The sequence below is a fragment of the Schistocerca serialis genome, chromosome 3 (genome assembly GCF_023864345.2).
Source record: "Schistocerca serialis cubense isolate TAMUIC-IGC-003099 chromosome 3, iqSchSeri2.2, whole genome shotgun sequence".
NCBI classification, from domain to species: Eukaryota; Metazoa; Arthropoda; class Insecta; order Orthoptera; family Acrididae; genus Schistocerca; species Schistocerca serialis.
In genome coordinates, this window is record NC_064640.1 from 506,421,456 (window position 1) to 506,437,900 (window position 16,445).

Here is a 16,445-nt window from a genome sequence, read left to right on the forward strand (position 1 = left end):
TTCCACCAGCGGACGGAAACGCGACGTGAAGAAGAGGTAGTACGAAGAATGGAACGTTCGGCAGCATTGATGATAACAGCCATGAGGTATTCGACCTGACTGTCACAACTGAGAAAATCGTGGTCCGGAAATGTCGCCAGGGAGGAGTAAAGTCCCCAGTCAGCTTGTGGTATGTTCCAGCTCGAAGGACATGGGGATGGGGTGTGGTGCAGGAGACGAACGACACATGGGAAGTGGTCGCTCGGATAGGTGTCAGAAAGGACATACCACTCGACCCGATGGGCAAGAGTGGGAGAACAGATCGAGAGGTCCAAGTGGGAGTAGGTATGAGTAGAGTCCGAGAGGAAAGTCGGGGCGCCGGTATTGAGGCAGACAAGATTGAGATGGTTGAAAACATCTGCCAAGAGGGAGCCTCGTTGACAGGATGCAGGATCCCCAAAGGGGATGATGGGCATTGAAGTCGCCAAACAAGAAAAACGGCGGAGGAAGCTGAACAATCAGCTGCATCATATCAGCCTGACGAACAGCAGATGATAATGATGTGTAGACAGTACAAATGGCAAAAGTAAAGGCAGAAAGAGTAATACAGGCAGCTATTGCTTGGAGTGGGGTGGTCAATGGGATGGGATGGTAAGACATCGTCCCGAACGAGCAACATGACCCCACCATGAGCTGGGATACCGTCCACAGGGGTGAGGTCATACCGCTCCGAGGTATAGTGGGTAAAGCCAATACGGTCAGTTGGGCGCAACTTGGTTTCCTGGAGATCAAGGACGAGCTGACAGTGTAGGCGGAGGAGCAGTTGTAATTCCTCCCGATTAGATCGAATACCTCTTATGTTCCAATGTAACAAGGCCATCGCTAGTCAAAGAAGAGGGGGAACGAGACGGGGGAAGAGCTGGTAACCTCGACGGCCGCGGAGGGCCAGGTTTCGAGGGAACAACGCTACAACCGGCGGGAGGCGTGTCCTGTTCCATCGAGTCTTCGCCAGGTGCGGCCGCTGTCCCAGGTTGCGTAGGAGGGGCAGCATCATTTGCCGACGAGAGGCCAGCTGAGCGCCTGGCAGCAGAGTGTCCCGGCGAAACTGAGAACGGCCGGGAGCAGCGACTCACGAATGGAGCGTCTGACGAAACGCGCCGGGGTGGAGAGAGGGATAGAGACTACATCTTGGAAGTCCAAGGAGGCACAGGGATGGTGGGCTGGACCCGAAGAAGGTTCTCACGCACGGGGTCCGTTTTGCAACACCAGACCTCGGGAGCCGGGGTCCGGAAGGTTTCACCGATGGACGCCTGAGAAGAAGATAGCTTCGCAGGGACTCGGACGGGCAGGGACTCGGACGGGCAGGGACTCGGACGGGCAGGGACTCGGACGGGCAGGGACTCGGACGGGCAGGGACTCGGACGGGCAGGGACTCGGACGGGCAGGGACTCGGACGGGCAGGGACTCGGACGGGCAGGGACTCGGACGGGCAGGGACTCGGACGGGCAGGGACTCGGACGGGCAGGGACTCGGACGGGCAGGGACTCGGACGGGCAGGGACTCGGACGGGCAGGGACTCGGACGGGCAGGGACTCGGACGGGCAGGGACTCGGACGGGCAGGGACTCGGACGGGCAGGGACTCGGACGGGCAGGGACTCGGACGGGCAGGGACTCGGACGGGCAGGGACTCGGACGGGCAGGGACTCGGACGGGCAGGGACTCGGACGGGCAGGGACTCGGACGGGCAGGGACTCGGACGGGCAGGGACTCGGACGGGCAGGGACTCGGACGGGCAGGGACTCGGACGGGCAGGGACTCGGACGGGCAGGGACTCGGACGGGCAGGGACTCGGACGGGCAGGGACTCGGACGGGCAGGGACTCGGACGGGCAGGGACTCGGACGGGCAGGGACTCGGACGGGCAGGGACTCGGACGGGCAGGGACTCGGACGGGCAGGGACTCGGACGGGCAGGGACTCGGACGGGCAGGGACTCGGACGGGCAGGGACTCGGACGGGCAGGGACTCGGACGGGCAGGGACTCGGACGGGCAGGGACTCGGACGGGCAGGGACTCGGACGGGCAGGGACTCGGACGGGCAGGGACTCGGACGGGCAGGGACTCGGACGGGCAGGGACTCGGACGGGCAGGGACTCGGACGGGCAGGGACTCGGACGGGCAGGGACTCGGACGGGCAGGGACTCGGACGGGCAGGGACTCGGACGGGCAGGGACTCGGACGGGCAGGGACTCGGACGGGCAGGGACTCGGACGGGCAGGGACTCGGACGGGCAGGGACTCGGACGGGCAGGGACTCGGACGGGCAGGGACTCGGACGGGCAGGGACTCGGACGGGCAGGGACTCGGACGGGCAGGGACTCGGACGGGCAGGGACTCGGACGGGCAGGGACTCGGACGGGCAGGGACTCGGACGGGCAGGGACTCGGACGGGCAGGGACTCGGACGGGCAGGGACTCGGACGGGCAGGGACTCGGACGGGCAGGGACTCGGACGGGCAGGGACTCGGACGGGCAGGGACTCGGACGGGCAGGGACTCGGACGGGCAGGGACTCGGACGGGCAGGGACTCGGACGGGCAGGGACTCGGACGGGCAGGGACTCGGACGGGCAGGGACTCGGACGGGCAGGGACTCGGACGGGCAGGGACTCGGACGGGCAGGGACTCGGACGGGCAGGGACTCGGACGGGCAGGGACTCGGACGGGCAGGGACTCGGACGGGCAGGGACTCGGACGGGCAGGGACTCGGACGGGCAGGGACTCGGACGGGCAGGGACTCGGACGGGCAGGGACTCGGACGGGCAGGGACTCGGACGGGCAGGGACTCGGACGGGCAGGGACTCGGACGGGCAGGGACTCGGACGGGCAGGGACTCGGACGGGCAGGGACTCGGACGGGCAGGGACTCGGACGGGCAGGGACTCGGACGGGCAGGGACTCGGACGGGCAGGGACTCGGACGGGCAGGGACTCGGACGGGCAGGGACTCGGACGGGCAGGGACTCGGACGGGCAGGGACTCGGACGGGCAGGGACTCGGACGGGCAGGGACTCGGACGGGCAGGGACTCGGACGGGCAGGGACTCGGACGGGCAGGGACTCGGACGGGCAGGGACTCGGACGGGCAGGGACTCGGACGGGCAGGGACTCGGACGGGCAGGGACTCGGACGGGCAGGGACTCGGACGGGCAGGGACTCGGACGGGCAGGGACTCGGACGGGCAGGGACTCGGACGGGCAGGGACTCGGACGGGCAGGGACTCGGACGGGCAGGGACTCGGACGGGCAGGGACTCGGACGGGCAGGGACTCGGACGGGCAGGGACTCGGACGGGCAGGGACTCGGACGGGCAGGGACTCGGACGGGCAGGGACTCGGACGGGCAGGGACTCGGACGGGCAGGGACTCGGACGGGCAGGGACTCGGACGGGCAGGGACTCGGACGGGCAGGGACTCGGACGGGCAGGGACTCGGACGGGCAGGGACTCGGACGGGCAGGGACTCGGACGGGCAGGGACTCGGACGGGCAGGGACTCGGACGGGCAGGGACTCGGACGGGCAGGGACTCGGACGGGCAGGGACTCGGACGGGCAGGGACTCGGACGGGCAGGGACTCGGACGGGCAGGGACTCGGACGGGCAGGGACTCGGACGGGCAGGGACTCGGACGGGCAGGGACTCGGACGGGCAGGGACTCGGACGGGCAGGGACTCGGACGGGCAGGGACTCGGACGGGCAGGGACTCGGACGGGCAGGGACTCGGACGGGCAGGGACTCGGACGGGCAGGGACTCGGACGGGCAGGGACTCGGACGGGCAGGGACTCGGACGGGCAGGGACTCGGACGGGCAGGGACTCGGACGGGCAGGGACTCGGACGGGCAGGGACTCGGACGGGCAGGGACTCGGACGGGCAGGGACTCGGACGGGCAGGGACTCGGACGGGCAGGGACTCGGACGGGCAGGGACTCGGACGGGCAGGGACTCGGACGGGCAGGGACTCGGACGGGCAGGGACTCGGACGGGCAGGGACTCGGACGGGCAGGGACTCGGACGGGCAGGGACTCGGACGGGCAGGGACTCGGACGGGCAGGGACTCGGACGGGCAGGGACTCGGACGGGCAGGGACTCGGACGGGCAGGGACTCGGACGGGCAGGGACTCGGACGGGCAGGGACTCGGACGGGCAGGGACTCGGACGGGCAGGGACTCGGACGGGCAGGGACTCGGACGGGCAGGGACTCGGACGGGCAGGGACTCGGACGGGCAGGGACTCGGACGGGCAGGGACTCGGACGGGCAGGGACTCGGACGGGCAGGGACTCGGACGGGCAGGGACTCGGACGGGCAGGGACTCGGACGGGCAGGGACTCGGACGGGCAGGGACTCGGACGGGCAGGGACTCGGACGGGCAGGGACTCGGACGGGCAGGGACTCGGACGGGCAGGGACTCGGACGGGCAGGGACTCGGACGGGCAGGGACTCGGACGGGCAGGGACTCGGACGGGCAGGGACTCGGACGGGCAGGGACTCGGACGGGCAGGGACTCGGACGGGCAGGGACTCGGACGGGCAGGGACTCGGACGGGCAGGGACTCGGACGGGCAGGGACTCGGACGGGCAGGGACTCGGACGGGCAGGGACTCGGACGGGCAGGGACTCGGACGGGCAGGGACTCGGACGGGCAGGGACTCGGACGGGCAGGGACTCGGACGGGCAGGGACTCGGACGGGCAGGGACTCGGACGGGCAGGGACTCGGACGGGCAGGGACTCGGACGGGCAGGGACTCGGACGGGCAGGGACTCGGACGGGCAGGGACTCGGACGGGCAGGGACTCGGACGGGCAGGGACTCGGACGGGCAGGGACTCGGACGGGCAGGGACTCGGACGGGCAGGGACTCGGACGGGCAGGGACTCGGACGGGCAGGGACTCGGACGGGCAGGGACTCGGACGGGCAGGGACTCGGACGGGCAGGGACTCGGACGGGCAGGGACTCGGACGGGCAGGGACTCGGACGGGCAGGGACTCGGACGGGCAGGGACTCGGACGGGCAGGGACTCGGACGGGCAGGGACTCGGACGGGCAGGGACTCGGACGGGCAGGGACTCGGACGGGCAGGGACTCGGACGGCGGAGGCATTGACCCCGGATGGGGTGAGGAGGTGGAGGGGGGACAGGATAGGGTCACTGATTATTCGTTATATACCTTGAAGAGAACTACTTACCTGCCAATAGCTAAATTGCAGTTGGATGAGTGGAAGGTAGACCTAGAGACCTTTCACAACTCTCGATGGCAAGTAAGTGGAAAGTGCTGCTCTGAGAAATTTGTAGAGGGTTTGTTTCTGTTTGAAGTTGATGAACAGTACAGTAAACGAGCTTCGTCCATAGAAATCTATCAACTTGTCACCTGTTGATTTCAGTCATCCTGGGTTGAACAGCCGCGATTGTCTCAATACAGTAGCCACCAAGCCAGCAAATGGACAGCAGATCGCAGGTAACTGGACAATTTTCCAAGAACGACCTAATGTGTTCCACTGCCTCTTGTTTAGCAGGTATCGAAATTTAAGTTTACTTACACTTAACGATAATTACGACGCTACGAGTAAGCAAGTTACAATACAACCAACACTATCCCAGACTTTCTCTTATTACAGAACTCGGGGCTTTTAAGTACGACGCATAATATACTCTACCGTTGTGCAGTTAAACATGGCCTAACTGGGCTGGCGACCGCTGAATAATTTGTTAGATTGCTGAATAGGCACTATGTGAAGCCTGCTGTACATGTGAAATCCGTCTGTCACATGTGAATGGTAATCGTGACAGACGACCCAGGTTCAGATCCCAGCACTGCCAGTAACTTTTCCCCTTGGTGGGAGGGCTAGAACGGTGTCCACTCAGCCTCGTGATGCCAGTTGAGGTGCCACTTTCGAAGTAGTGGCGCGAAGCTCTGCAAAGACGGCCACTGCCGAGAGCAGTGTGGTAGCGCCACGCGCCTTTACAATACATTGAAAACGCCACTGGCTAATGCCAGAATTGGCCAGTACGGTCCAGCGTGGCCAAGTTTACCTTAATGTAGGTGTGTCGTATTATCACTTAACTTGAGCGTTCCGTTGAATATTTTCACGATTGATTTAAGTGGATTTGCGTGTGGCACTTCACGAAATTGTGTCGTGTTAATTCGAATTATTTGGGAATGAACAAGGCTAGGGCATTTCACACATTGCCACGTACGTGGGTGTGTACTGCGCACAGTGGACCCCACTCCATTGATGCGTCACGTCATTGCAGGAATTATTGGCTTGAAGTTCAGCCATACTTTGAACTATTGCTGAGGCGACACCTATATTGAGAGCTGTTGCCGGAGATGTATACGTATGTGTGTGTGTGTGTGTGTGTGTGTGTGTGTGTGAGCGCGCGCGCGCATCGAGCGTTGTTAGTAAGATCAAATTTGACTAACGTGTCATACGTTTATGTCTTTCAGTATTTAGGATTCATTTCTGATTTGTATGGTTGTGGAGTGAACTGCGAATTTAAATGCCCTAACTGGATCTTTCAGAGCGAGCGACCGCCTGCCTGCTTGCCTTATCACGTCGGCAGCCAGGACGCCTTGAGATTGGCACCTACGACAAGCTTACGTCGTAATGAAGTAACTGAAGTGAAAATGATATGTCAACCTATAGTAGCAAGGGCGGAGAACCACGGAAATTATTGAACTAGTGATACGTCAATGATTTAAATTTGTCTTATTCCAAGCACGCAGAAAATTTCTTTTACTGAAGCAGCGCCCTCTGGAAAAGAATTGTGAAACAGCCCAGCTGAAGAACGGTATGTACCTGAAACTTAACTGCACGTTAAGAATATTCACTTATGTTATATGAATACGAAAAGGGGGGGTGTTGTGCCCAAGTACTGTGATTTCGAAGGGTCGGGTGAGACTTTTTCCTTGTGCTTATCCTAGCTTTAAGAGCATCTAATCCCACTAGTCAGCAGATACTAGCTTTCGACATGCTGAATTTATTCAACGTGGACAACATTTAAAAATACACTGGAGCATAAAATCTCAGTACATTCTAAATGTTTCACCTTACTAAAATTTTACATCCATTATATGTCCTTGCCATGCCTAGCGAAATAGGCGAGTTCTAGTATGCATTCTCTTAACATCAGGCTTAATTAGGTTTACACACTCGTCCACAAAGTTCAGGCAGAAATTGGACAATGCCATGTTGTCAAGAGCATTACGTTTTTGTTCCGTGCTTATACATTCCGTTCCGCTATCCCTGAGGCCATGCCAGAAGCTTGGCCTGGAGAAGCCCTACTCTCTGATGCATCCACAGGCTCTTCTCGTCTGAAGTATTGGTAGACGATACCCGCAGCAACACCGCCTACGCACGGTCCCACCCAGTACACCTGCAAAAGACGGCCGAACCAATACTAAACAAAGCTTTGTTGACAACTCACTCTCATAATGCATTTCACAATTTTCATTTGATACATACCCAATGGTTTGTCCAAGATTCAGTAACGAAAGCAGGTCCGAAAGAGCGAGCCGGATTCATACCAGCACCAGTGTACTGCATCTGCGAAAAATGAAGGTCATTTAGTCTTGCACGATACCTCAGATATTTCCGCGTTACATTTGAATCCATCTGAATAGTGACCTACGAAGTGAATTTTCTATCGTTGTCAATTTCTGGGTAGCGTTCTACGAAACCGTAAATTCAACTGATACATCGCAAAGTAGTTTTATCTTCCCGAAACCTAAGTTATGAAGGTGCGCACACATCTTAACTACGTGTTATTGCGTTTGGGACAATACCTTCACGTTTAGTTGGGTATATACTTAACGTAAATGATCCACTTTCATTGTAGCAGTGCTTCTGGTGTGTGAAGATCTCTTTACCACTCACTGATGACAGTCACCTTACGTCTGGACAAGGTCGAGCCATAAGCTTTCTATAGGGCGTTAGTCCACATTCCAAATTTAAATCCATTTGCACAGTTTAAATACTTAGGTCACCGATTACTTTTATACGAGGGTAGACCAAGAAGTAGTGCCCTGTATCAAGTTTAGTGATTGAAAGAACAGCGGAATCAGTAGATTACAGCTTTAACTGTCCTCTACACACCTCCCTTTTTGCACTGTCGCCGATGCATTCGTGCCTACCTGCGACATTACTGAGCCAAGCCTTGCTTTTTCTTATGTTTCAGCCGTTACGTTCACGCAAGTCATTTGATCTTTAACAGCGTATGTTGCTTTCTTAAGACCTAACAGATGGGCTGTAGTGTGCAAGATTCACCACTGACCAGTTTCATTTTACGATCGCTTGATGCGAAGAACAACGTTTGGGGGCGTGCGTTATTGGCTCCCTAAGGCTCTTAACTCTGGTTACAGAAGCGTCGCTGTTTATCGTGAACTAAAGCGTATTTCTTGTTTATCATTACCAGTATGTCTTCGATCCCAATCTAATCAATGTCTGCCGGCAGACATGCGGAATTTCCGAAGTTTTTCACCCAACGCCACACATTGTCCATACGCATTACAGCATACCCACACACTAACATCTTTGAATTCCTGTCAGGAAGAAGGACCCCGTGTTATTCCAAGCTTGTTCTGATACCTAGGATTAATTGGACAAAATTTATAGAAATGTATGGTGAGTTTTTAACGGTCGTGTTGGGTGGTGAACAGTTCAGGCTGTGGTATGCATGAACTTCGCTGCTGTATTTTTATTGAAATTTTTTGAACACAGGAGGAGTTATTGTTTGTCCAACACTGAATTCAGATCTGAAGGGCTCCTTCAGCAATATGATGAAATTGTGTTCCCGCGTCGCATTACAGATTTCCAGGTAAGAAACCTGGCTCAGGAAAAACTTGTCGAGGCCAGAGAAAAGAACGGGTTTTGTACACTGGCCAGAAACTGCCGGAAGTCGCTTCGGTCCGCTCCTACTCCTTTGAACGACCCTGATTCTCCACTTAGCTTGCCTTCGCTGTTGGGTAGCTACTATCAGGCTTGGGTATTTACTTCGAAGATCTTTAATGTAGCGTGCAAAGAAGGAAGTGCCGTATATTGATATTTACCGGATGGGAGTATACCGAAATGACCACGTTCTAACCCCACCGTGAGAACTAATCACAGAAGTTCCGTTTACCGTCCGCATACCCAACAGACACTTCACATGCTTAATAACCATACCTACAGCTTTAGTTATGGGCAGTTCTTGCCTAAAACCGAAAGGTAGGTTATTCTGACTTTCTCGAACTAGCTGCGAAGCTGTGTCATTATGCAATTCGAAATTTGAAGGTGGTAACCGAAGATCCAGTTTCAGAACGCTGAAAAAGTAACTACTCATGACGTCATATTAGGACGGATTATTATCGAAGGTGGGGTGTGGGCACTATGGTACTTACTTCACTACATGGCGCTGTAAGACGCAGAATTTGTTAAACAGAAGACACGGGGTACACAGCTGTGAGACGCTCGGTATGACTATCCATGCGGGATGGCGCGCTGGTGGTGGAAGTGTCTTGCAAGATCGGTGACTCAGATCTGCTGAAGTTCCTGACGCTTAAGGATAAGAAAAAAAATTGGGCGCTGGCCCATTGTGAAGGGTCTGGAGGAAGGTATAATTTCGTTAAGACAGGTTTTTTGAAGGAAGAGAGCAATTGGTCCGACTTCAGCACATGTTGCTACAGCATTACAGGAGGGAGTGCCAATATGCAGTGGACGGCGATTTAAGTGAACCTTAGAGTTGTGAGGACTGCAGAAAGTTCTGCGGAAACTTCCAGCATTGCTCTCCAAAATTAATCATGTTCAAGAGTTGCTTCATGTTGACCTTCCAGCAAGGCAAACGTTTCGTCTAGCATTTCTTGGCAGCATCGAACATGCGAAGCATATTTTTCCATCTTCGAAGACACGCCACTACGCAGAATTGCGGAATGTGCCATTCAAACTCTGCACTTACATCAACCGGTGCCGTGGTGGATCGGCCTACCTGACAGTGCCTTAACTATTTAATGCCGAACTCGAGCAATCACATTGCCGTTGGTTTTTTATGAGGGACCGTTAACACTGTTGGCGCTGTTTGTGTCGCTTATGAAACTATCATAATTCTTCCTTAAAACCCAACTGATGCAATACGTTAATTGTTAATTTCCTGAACTAGATGCGTTGGAAAAAACGGGAGTTTTGAATATTTAGGGACGTATCAATGTATTTACCAAGTTGATAATGAAGTTGGTGTGCCGACTTGTACGCTGCCTATTCTGCACCTAGGTCGCTTAAATCAGGCACCTCCACAACCAAGTCTGCGGCTGTATTAGCCTGGGTCTCAACGTCCGCACAGCAGCTACAGCCTTATCAGTCATTGAAATTAAACCTCAGAGCACCCATGATCAGGGACCTTGGGCCCCTGGGAAACATACCGCGAACAAGTGGCAGGCTGTTACAGACATGCCGACAGTGAAGGGTCCTGCTGCCGCCCCTGTGGCAGCGCTGTACACGGCCATCACGAGCATGAATGATATGACCATCTCGACGAAGCAGCCCTGCGTCGGCGTCACGTGCCGATTCAAGGCATTAACGCCTAGTGTTGCGACCGTCTCGTTGGGTGTCAGGGCCTGCAACAACCACAACAAAGCTGCAAAGGTACCTTCCATCTCACTGGTACTACATTTACATTTACATTTAAAAACATTTTGTGGAAAGAGCGAACAAATTTACTACAATTAACACAGCTGGACGAAGTTTACAGTCCCTCTTCACTAATATGGCTGTTTTTCAGTTCTTCGACTACGAAGATTTGAAAGCCTTAGTCGCTGCTCTCTGACAGTTGCTATACAACTCTGCGTTCTGTACTATTTGCTGCTTTAAGGCGTCATTTTTTGGCAATTAGTTGCCATGTACAGTTATTGTCAGATTATAACTCGTCAAAATTCCAGACTTTACTGAACAGTCTACCGCGTAGGTTTGAAACCATGTCCTTTTTACCATTTAACTAACAATTGTTAGAACGAAATAACCACTTCAACAGGCCAGCTACGAGTACCTGGAGCACTAATGAGCCAGCGGTGGCGCCCACGCACTGCGCCGTCACGTACAGCAGAGCCTTCAGCGGGCCCAGGAAGCCGCCCACCACCAGGCCCACAGTCACTGCCGGGTTCACGTGAGCGCCACTTACGTAGCCCAGCGTCTGAAAGCAAACATTTTGGTCAATCACATTCATCTACTTCCACATACAAATATTTCGGTGCAACTACCCCGAGTTCAAGTTGAGTGGAAATGGATACGCTTAAGTTCGTCATATTCTTGCAATGCCTCTTCACTCTCGTTTATTGGATATCCCAGGTGCCAAACCATACAGAATTTTTCGAAAATTGCCTCAGGAAGACTTGCATCGTCTTCGTACCAAGACGTGCTTACCTCTGGTGTTAAGAATTTGAATCGTGTGAAGTCGTTTTCGTTGACTGCTTTTCTACCAGTGAAGAACCTAATCCGTTCTCTACCAGCTTTATCACAAATGAAATCGTGCCTCAGTATTAATGGTACTTCCGACAAAAACTGTTCCGCTGTTTTGCCGCAAATGGATATTGCGACTGCTCATCTGTTAATAACTTTAGTTTGCTAACAACGAATTTCATATAAATTTAAGCAACCGATTGTTGACTGTCGGTTTGAAACCTGTCATCGCGCTATTTGTGCGAATAGCGTTTTAGTAGCCAACTGCCGCGTGCTCTTTAGGAGAACTTGTAGCATTGGCACGTTGAACCTATTTGTTCGAGTGGCACTGACCATTACTTCTACCCTTCACTTTTTTTCAGACACTCAATGGCACCTTTCTAGCCATTCCTGCAGCGGATGTGTGAAATGCTTGCATTACAGCAAGGGGAATGAGTTACAAACCAGCCATTAAGCTATTCTGACATAGAACTGCATTAAGAAAGGTCAATACGAGTGAGCCTGATGAGTTAAGATGCTGACATTTATCTCATCAAATTTTCGTTTCCTAGGGACCGAACAGTTCAATACTGTGCGCAGGCGAGCACCTCTAGTTGCTACCGCCATACACAACCTTCATCACATTTAAGCAATGAGATTCATTAGGGGTTTATTTTCACATTCTAATTGTTAAGTCATTGCGAATCCTATCTTGTCCCGTATCTTATAACCAGTTTAAGACCATTCTCAATGCCGTGAACATCATGCGCATAATACGGATCACAACGTCTCTGCCGCGAACTTAGTAATACTGACAATTATAGTTGAAGTGTCTGGCCTTAACCCTAATATGGAGCGAATGTTCTACTGCCCACAGCCGTTACATGGCCTGCGAGCTTCCACATCTTGTCTGACGTGTTTTCCACGAACGAGACACTAAGAAAGAACAGACAGCCAGCACACACCGTTTTCCAACTGCACTTTGCGCCCCTACTATCTATGTACGCCGCTGAAAGAGCGGCCCCAACACGCCATGACCAGGTACTTTCTAGTCAGTAGCAGTTGAATCTACTGCAATTCCATTTGCGATACGCAGCTCACTACACTTTTACTACACTCCTGGAAATTGAAATAAGAACACCGTGAATTCATTGTCCCAGGAAGGGGAAACTTTATTGACACATTCCTGGGGTCAGATACATCACATGATCACACTGACAGAACCACAGGCACATAGACACAGGCAACAGAGCATGCACAATGTCGGCACTAGTACCGTGTATATCCACCTTTCGCAGCAATGCAGGCTGCTATTCTCCCATGGAGACGATTGTAGAGATGCTGGATGTAGTCCTGTGGAACGGCTTGCCATGCCATTTCCACCTGTCGCCTCAGTTGGACCAGCGTTCGTGCTGGACGTGCAGACCGCGTGAGACGACGCTTCATCCAGTCCCAAACATGCTCAATGGGGGACAGATCCGGAGATCTTGCTGGCCAGGGTAGTTGACTTAAACCTTCTAGAGCACGTTGGGTGGCACGGGATACATGCGGACGTGCATTGTCCTGTTGGAACAGCAAGTTCCCTTGCCGGTCTAGGAATGGTAGAACGATGGGTTCGATGACGGTTTGGATGTACCGTGCACTATTCAGTGTCCCCTCGACGATCACCAGTGGTGTACGGCCAGTGTAGGAGATCGCTCCCCACACCATGATGCCGGGTGTTGGCCCTGTGTGCCTCGGACGTATGCAGTCCTGATTGTGGCGCTCACCTGCACGGCGCCAAACACGCATACGACCATCATTGGCACCAAGGCAGAAGCGACTCTCATCGCTGAAGACGACACGTCTCCATTCGTCCCTCCATTCAAGCCTGTCGCGACACCACTGGAGGCGGGCTGCACGATGTTGGGGCGTGAGCGGAAGACGGCCTAACGGTGTGCGGGACCGTAGCCCAGCTTCATGGAGACGGTTGCGAATGGTCCTCGCCGATACCCCAGGAGCAACAGTGTCCCTCATTTGCTGGGAAGTGGCGGTGCGGTCCCCTACGGCACTGCGTAGGATCCTACGGTCTTGGCGTGCATCCGTGCGTCGCTGCGGTCCGGTCCCAGGTCGACGGGCACGTGCACCTTCCGCCGACCACTGGCGACAACATCGATGTACTGTGGAGACCTCACGCCCCACGTGTTGAGCAATTCGGCGGTACGTCCACCCGGCCTCCCGCATGCCCACTATACGCCCTCGCTCAAAGTCCGTCAACTGCACATACGGTTCACGTCCACGCTGCCGCAGCATGCTACCAGTGTTAAAGACTGCGATGGAGCTCCGTATGCCACGGCAAACTGGCTGACACTGACGGCGGCGGTGCACAAATGCTGCGCAGCTAGCGCCATTCGACGGCCAACACCGCGGTTCCTGATGTGTCCGCTGTGCCGTGCGTGTGATCATTGCTTGTACAGCCCTCTCGCAGTGTCCGGAGCAAGTATGGTGGGTCTGACACACCGGTGTCAATGTGTTCTTCTTTCTATTTCCAGGAGTGTATTATTTCCCCCGTTACTAGCAAGCTTAACGAGTGACCATTTCTTGCTCTCTAGAATGCGACCAATATTGCGATACCTACCTGCACGATGCATGCGACAGTAAGTCCAAATGTCAGGGCCACCTGAACAGTCGTCGGCTGGTAGCCTTCCGACCACGCCGTTGTAGTCGAGCCACACCCGACGACCACCAGCAGGAACGTGCCGAGGAGCTCAGCAGCCAGCTGTACCACCACTGTTTTGCAGGGCTTCATCTCGTCTAACCTTATCAGGTCCAGGACGCCTAGAACATAAGCACAGTGTCACTTCCGAGACATGGCATTGCAAGTTTCAAGAATCGAGGTGAATTTGCAATGGTCTTGTGGGAACACTAGGTAAACCATACTGTCCGCCGCTTCAACGGCTGTCGTGCTGAGGCACCCTCCGTCCTCAACCATGCCGTTTCTTCTAGCTGAACTGCCACCTGTTTTCATACTGCAACTGTCGCAGCACTATACTATGTCTCCTATCTACAAATTAAGACGGCGCCCCTATTCAAACGCAAGGAGTATTTACAGGATTTATCACAGTAATAAATTTTAGTTCCTCTTAGGCTAGAGTTCCTCTATCTACATTATCCTTTCATACACCTTTTACTTGATCTCGTTTCGTATCTTTTCCCCTTGTGTCAAAGAAGCACAGTATGCGCAATCATTTTGTATTTCGTTTCAAAATGTCATTTGTGCCTCGTCCGCGGCATATACATCCTGTTTATGCTTGCCGCTTACCTGAACTAGCGAGTGACTTCGTTTCCTGTGCGGTCAGTAAGCTGTTTACACACACTAACTGCGAGGAACTAGCTTCTCACCCCTCTGAAGAAATGTTAGCTAACATGGGAAAGAAATCTTGAAATTAGGAGAACATATAGTCATTTCAGACGCAGAAAGTCAAGAACTATCCTTTACGCTCTAAGGATAAGGGTCCGAACCCTTTCATAAGGTTTATTAATGCAACCTTGTGCAGGGTGGCGCAGGAGGAATGAATGACATTACGATCATTTGAATCAAAAACCTGGGAAACAAGCTGCATAATTCACACCTTAAGGGCTGTTAATACCTGTTCAGTAGAAGCGATTTGTGCCAGTAGCTATGATCTACTACCTCTGAAGTTTTATTTCAACTGCAATTTCTTCAAATCACGAAGTGATTCGAATATTGACCCTTTCTCCTAGGACACATTGTCTACCAGACCTGTGTGACAGGCTACTGAAGAAAGTGACAGGCTTCTTCAAAGTATCGATTAATGGAAAACCTCAGCTGCGTTTTTACACATCTGTTATGACCAGTTTCGTTTCTTTGATTATCTACAGGTCGCCAAGCTGTGCTGACGTCAGGAACTAGATGGTCTGGTATGTAATGTTGCAGATCCCATCTACGTCACTTCAGCCCAATTTGGCAACCTGGATGTACTCTAAGAAATTAAACTTGTTTTATCGAATGAGGATTAATACAGCCGAGATTGGTTTTAGTCACTAGCAGTGAGCTCAACATGATAAACATTAAGCTCTGCTTTGTTCTCACACTGGGGCTTGTTTCTCATGACGTACGAAGCTGTACAATGAAGATTTATGCCGCGAAGCCTCGTTAATTCCACCTAAATTTGAAGACGGCTGGAATGTTTTACCAATATGTGGCGTGACGGAATCGCTCATTCCAACAATAGTGGATATGTAGAAAATAATAAAAAGCGGAGGGTTGGTGGCGACGATCATGTCTCATCGTGTTTCCTATAATAACGAGAAAATTTAACTCCCAATCTTTCAGAGACTGCTTGGAGGTATTCTTAAATTGGGATGTTATTGCGCATTTTAGCAGAGATGGGACGGCGGTCAGCAGCTTTTTCCATGGGGTTTTACGGGTTACTTGTGGCCGCAAAAGCGAGAAGTTGTACATGTGACAGACGGACGCACCCTTACATTGCCAAACTGACCTGGCATATTTTGATAAACTTAAGCCCTGATACTGCACTCTAGCGTTCATTTCTTTGCCCTAGCCTTTATTTCAAAGTACAGGATTTCTGAGGACAATCTGAATTTCCCTCAAAGCAGACGATCAAGTATTTTCAATTTTTAACTATTCGTAAAGGAAAAACTTCCATCACAACTTGATATTTGCTCTTCGAAGACAGGCACGTTTTGATTTTCTATTTCAGATAATTTTCGTCGTTAAATTTCTGAAAGGAAAACATGATAACTGCCGATTACGTATCAAAATTAAATAACGAGGTAACCTGTCGTTATAAATTTATAGAAACGTACGCGGTGAAGACACGTAATTAACTGTGGGGCTATACGTTTATGAAGTTTCGTATGAAGGATCTTTTAGTGCAGGCAGATAAAGGTAACAGCCTTCTGAGACGCTGAATCCGAAGACGAAGTTCAGAAATCACATGCGGAAACACCTCTAGTACATGTTTTAAACTGTTCCCTCTGACAACGCGCTTATCT

General features: G+C 53.4%; 1 protein-coding gene across 1 annotated transcript; it reads right to left on the reverse strand.

Annotated features, from left to right (window-relative positions):
* Positions 1 to 7,245: 7,245 nt before the first annotated feature.
* On the reverse strand, positions 7,246 to 14,397 carry LOC126470954 (aquaporin AQPcic-like). Its single transcript, XM_050099003.1, has 5 exons — positions 14,346 to 14,397; positions 14,044 to 14,243; positions 11,038 to 11,181; positions 10,415 to 10,609; positions 7,246 to 7,398 (listed from the first exon to the last, which is right to left on the reverse strand). The coding sequence occupies exons 1-5, from the start codon at positions 14,395 to 14,397 to the stop codon at positions 7,246 to 7,248; spliced, it is 744 nt and encodes a 247-aa protein (XP_049954960.1).
* Positions 14,398 to 16,445: the final 2,048 nt, after the last annotated feature.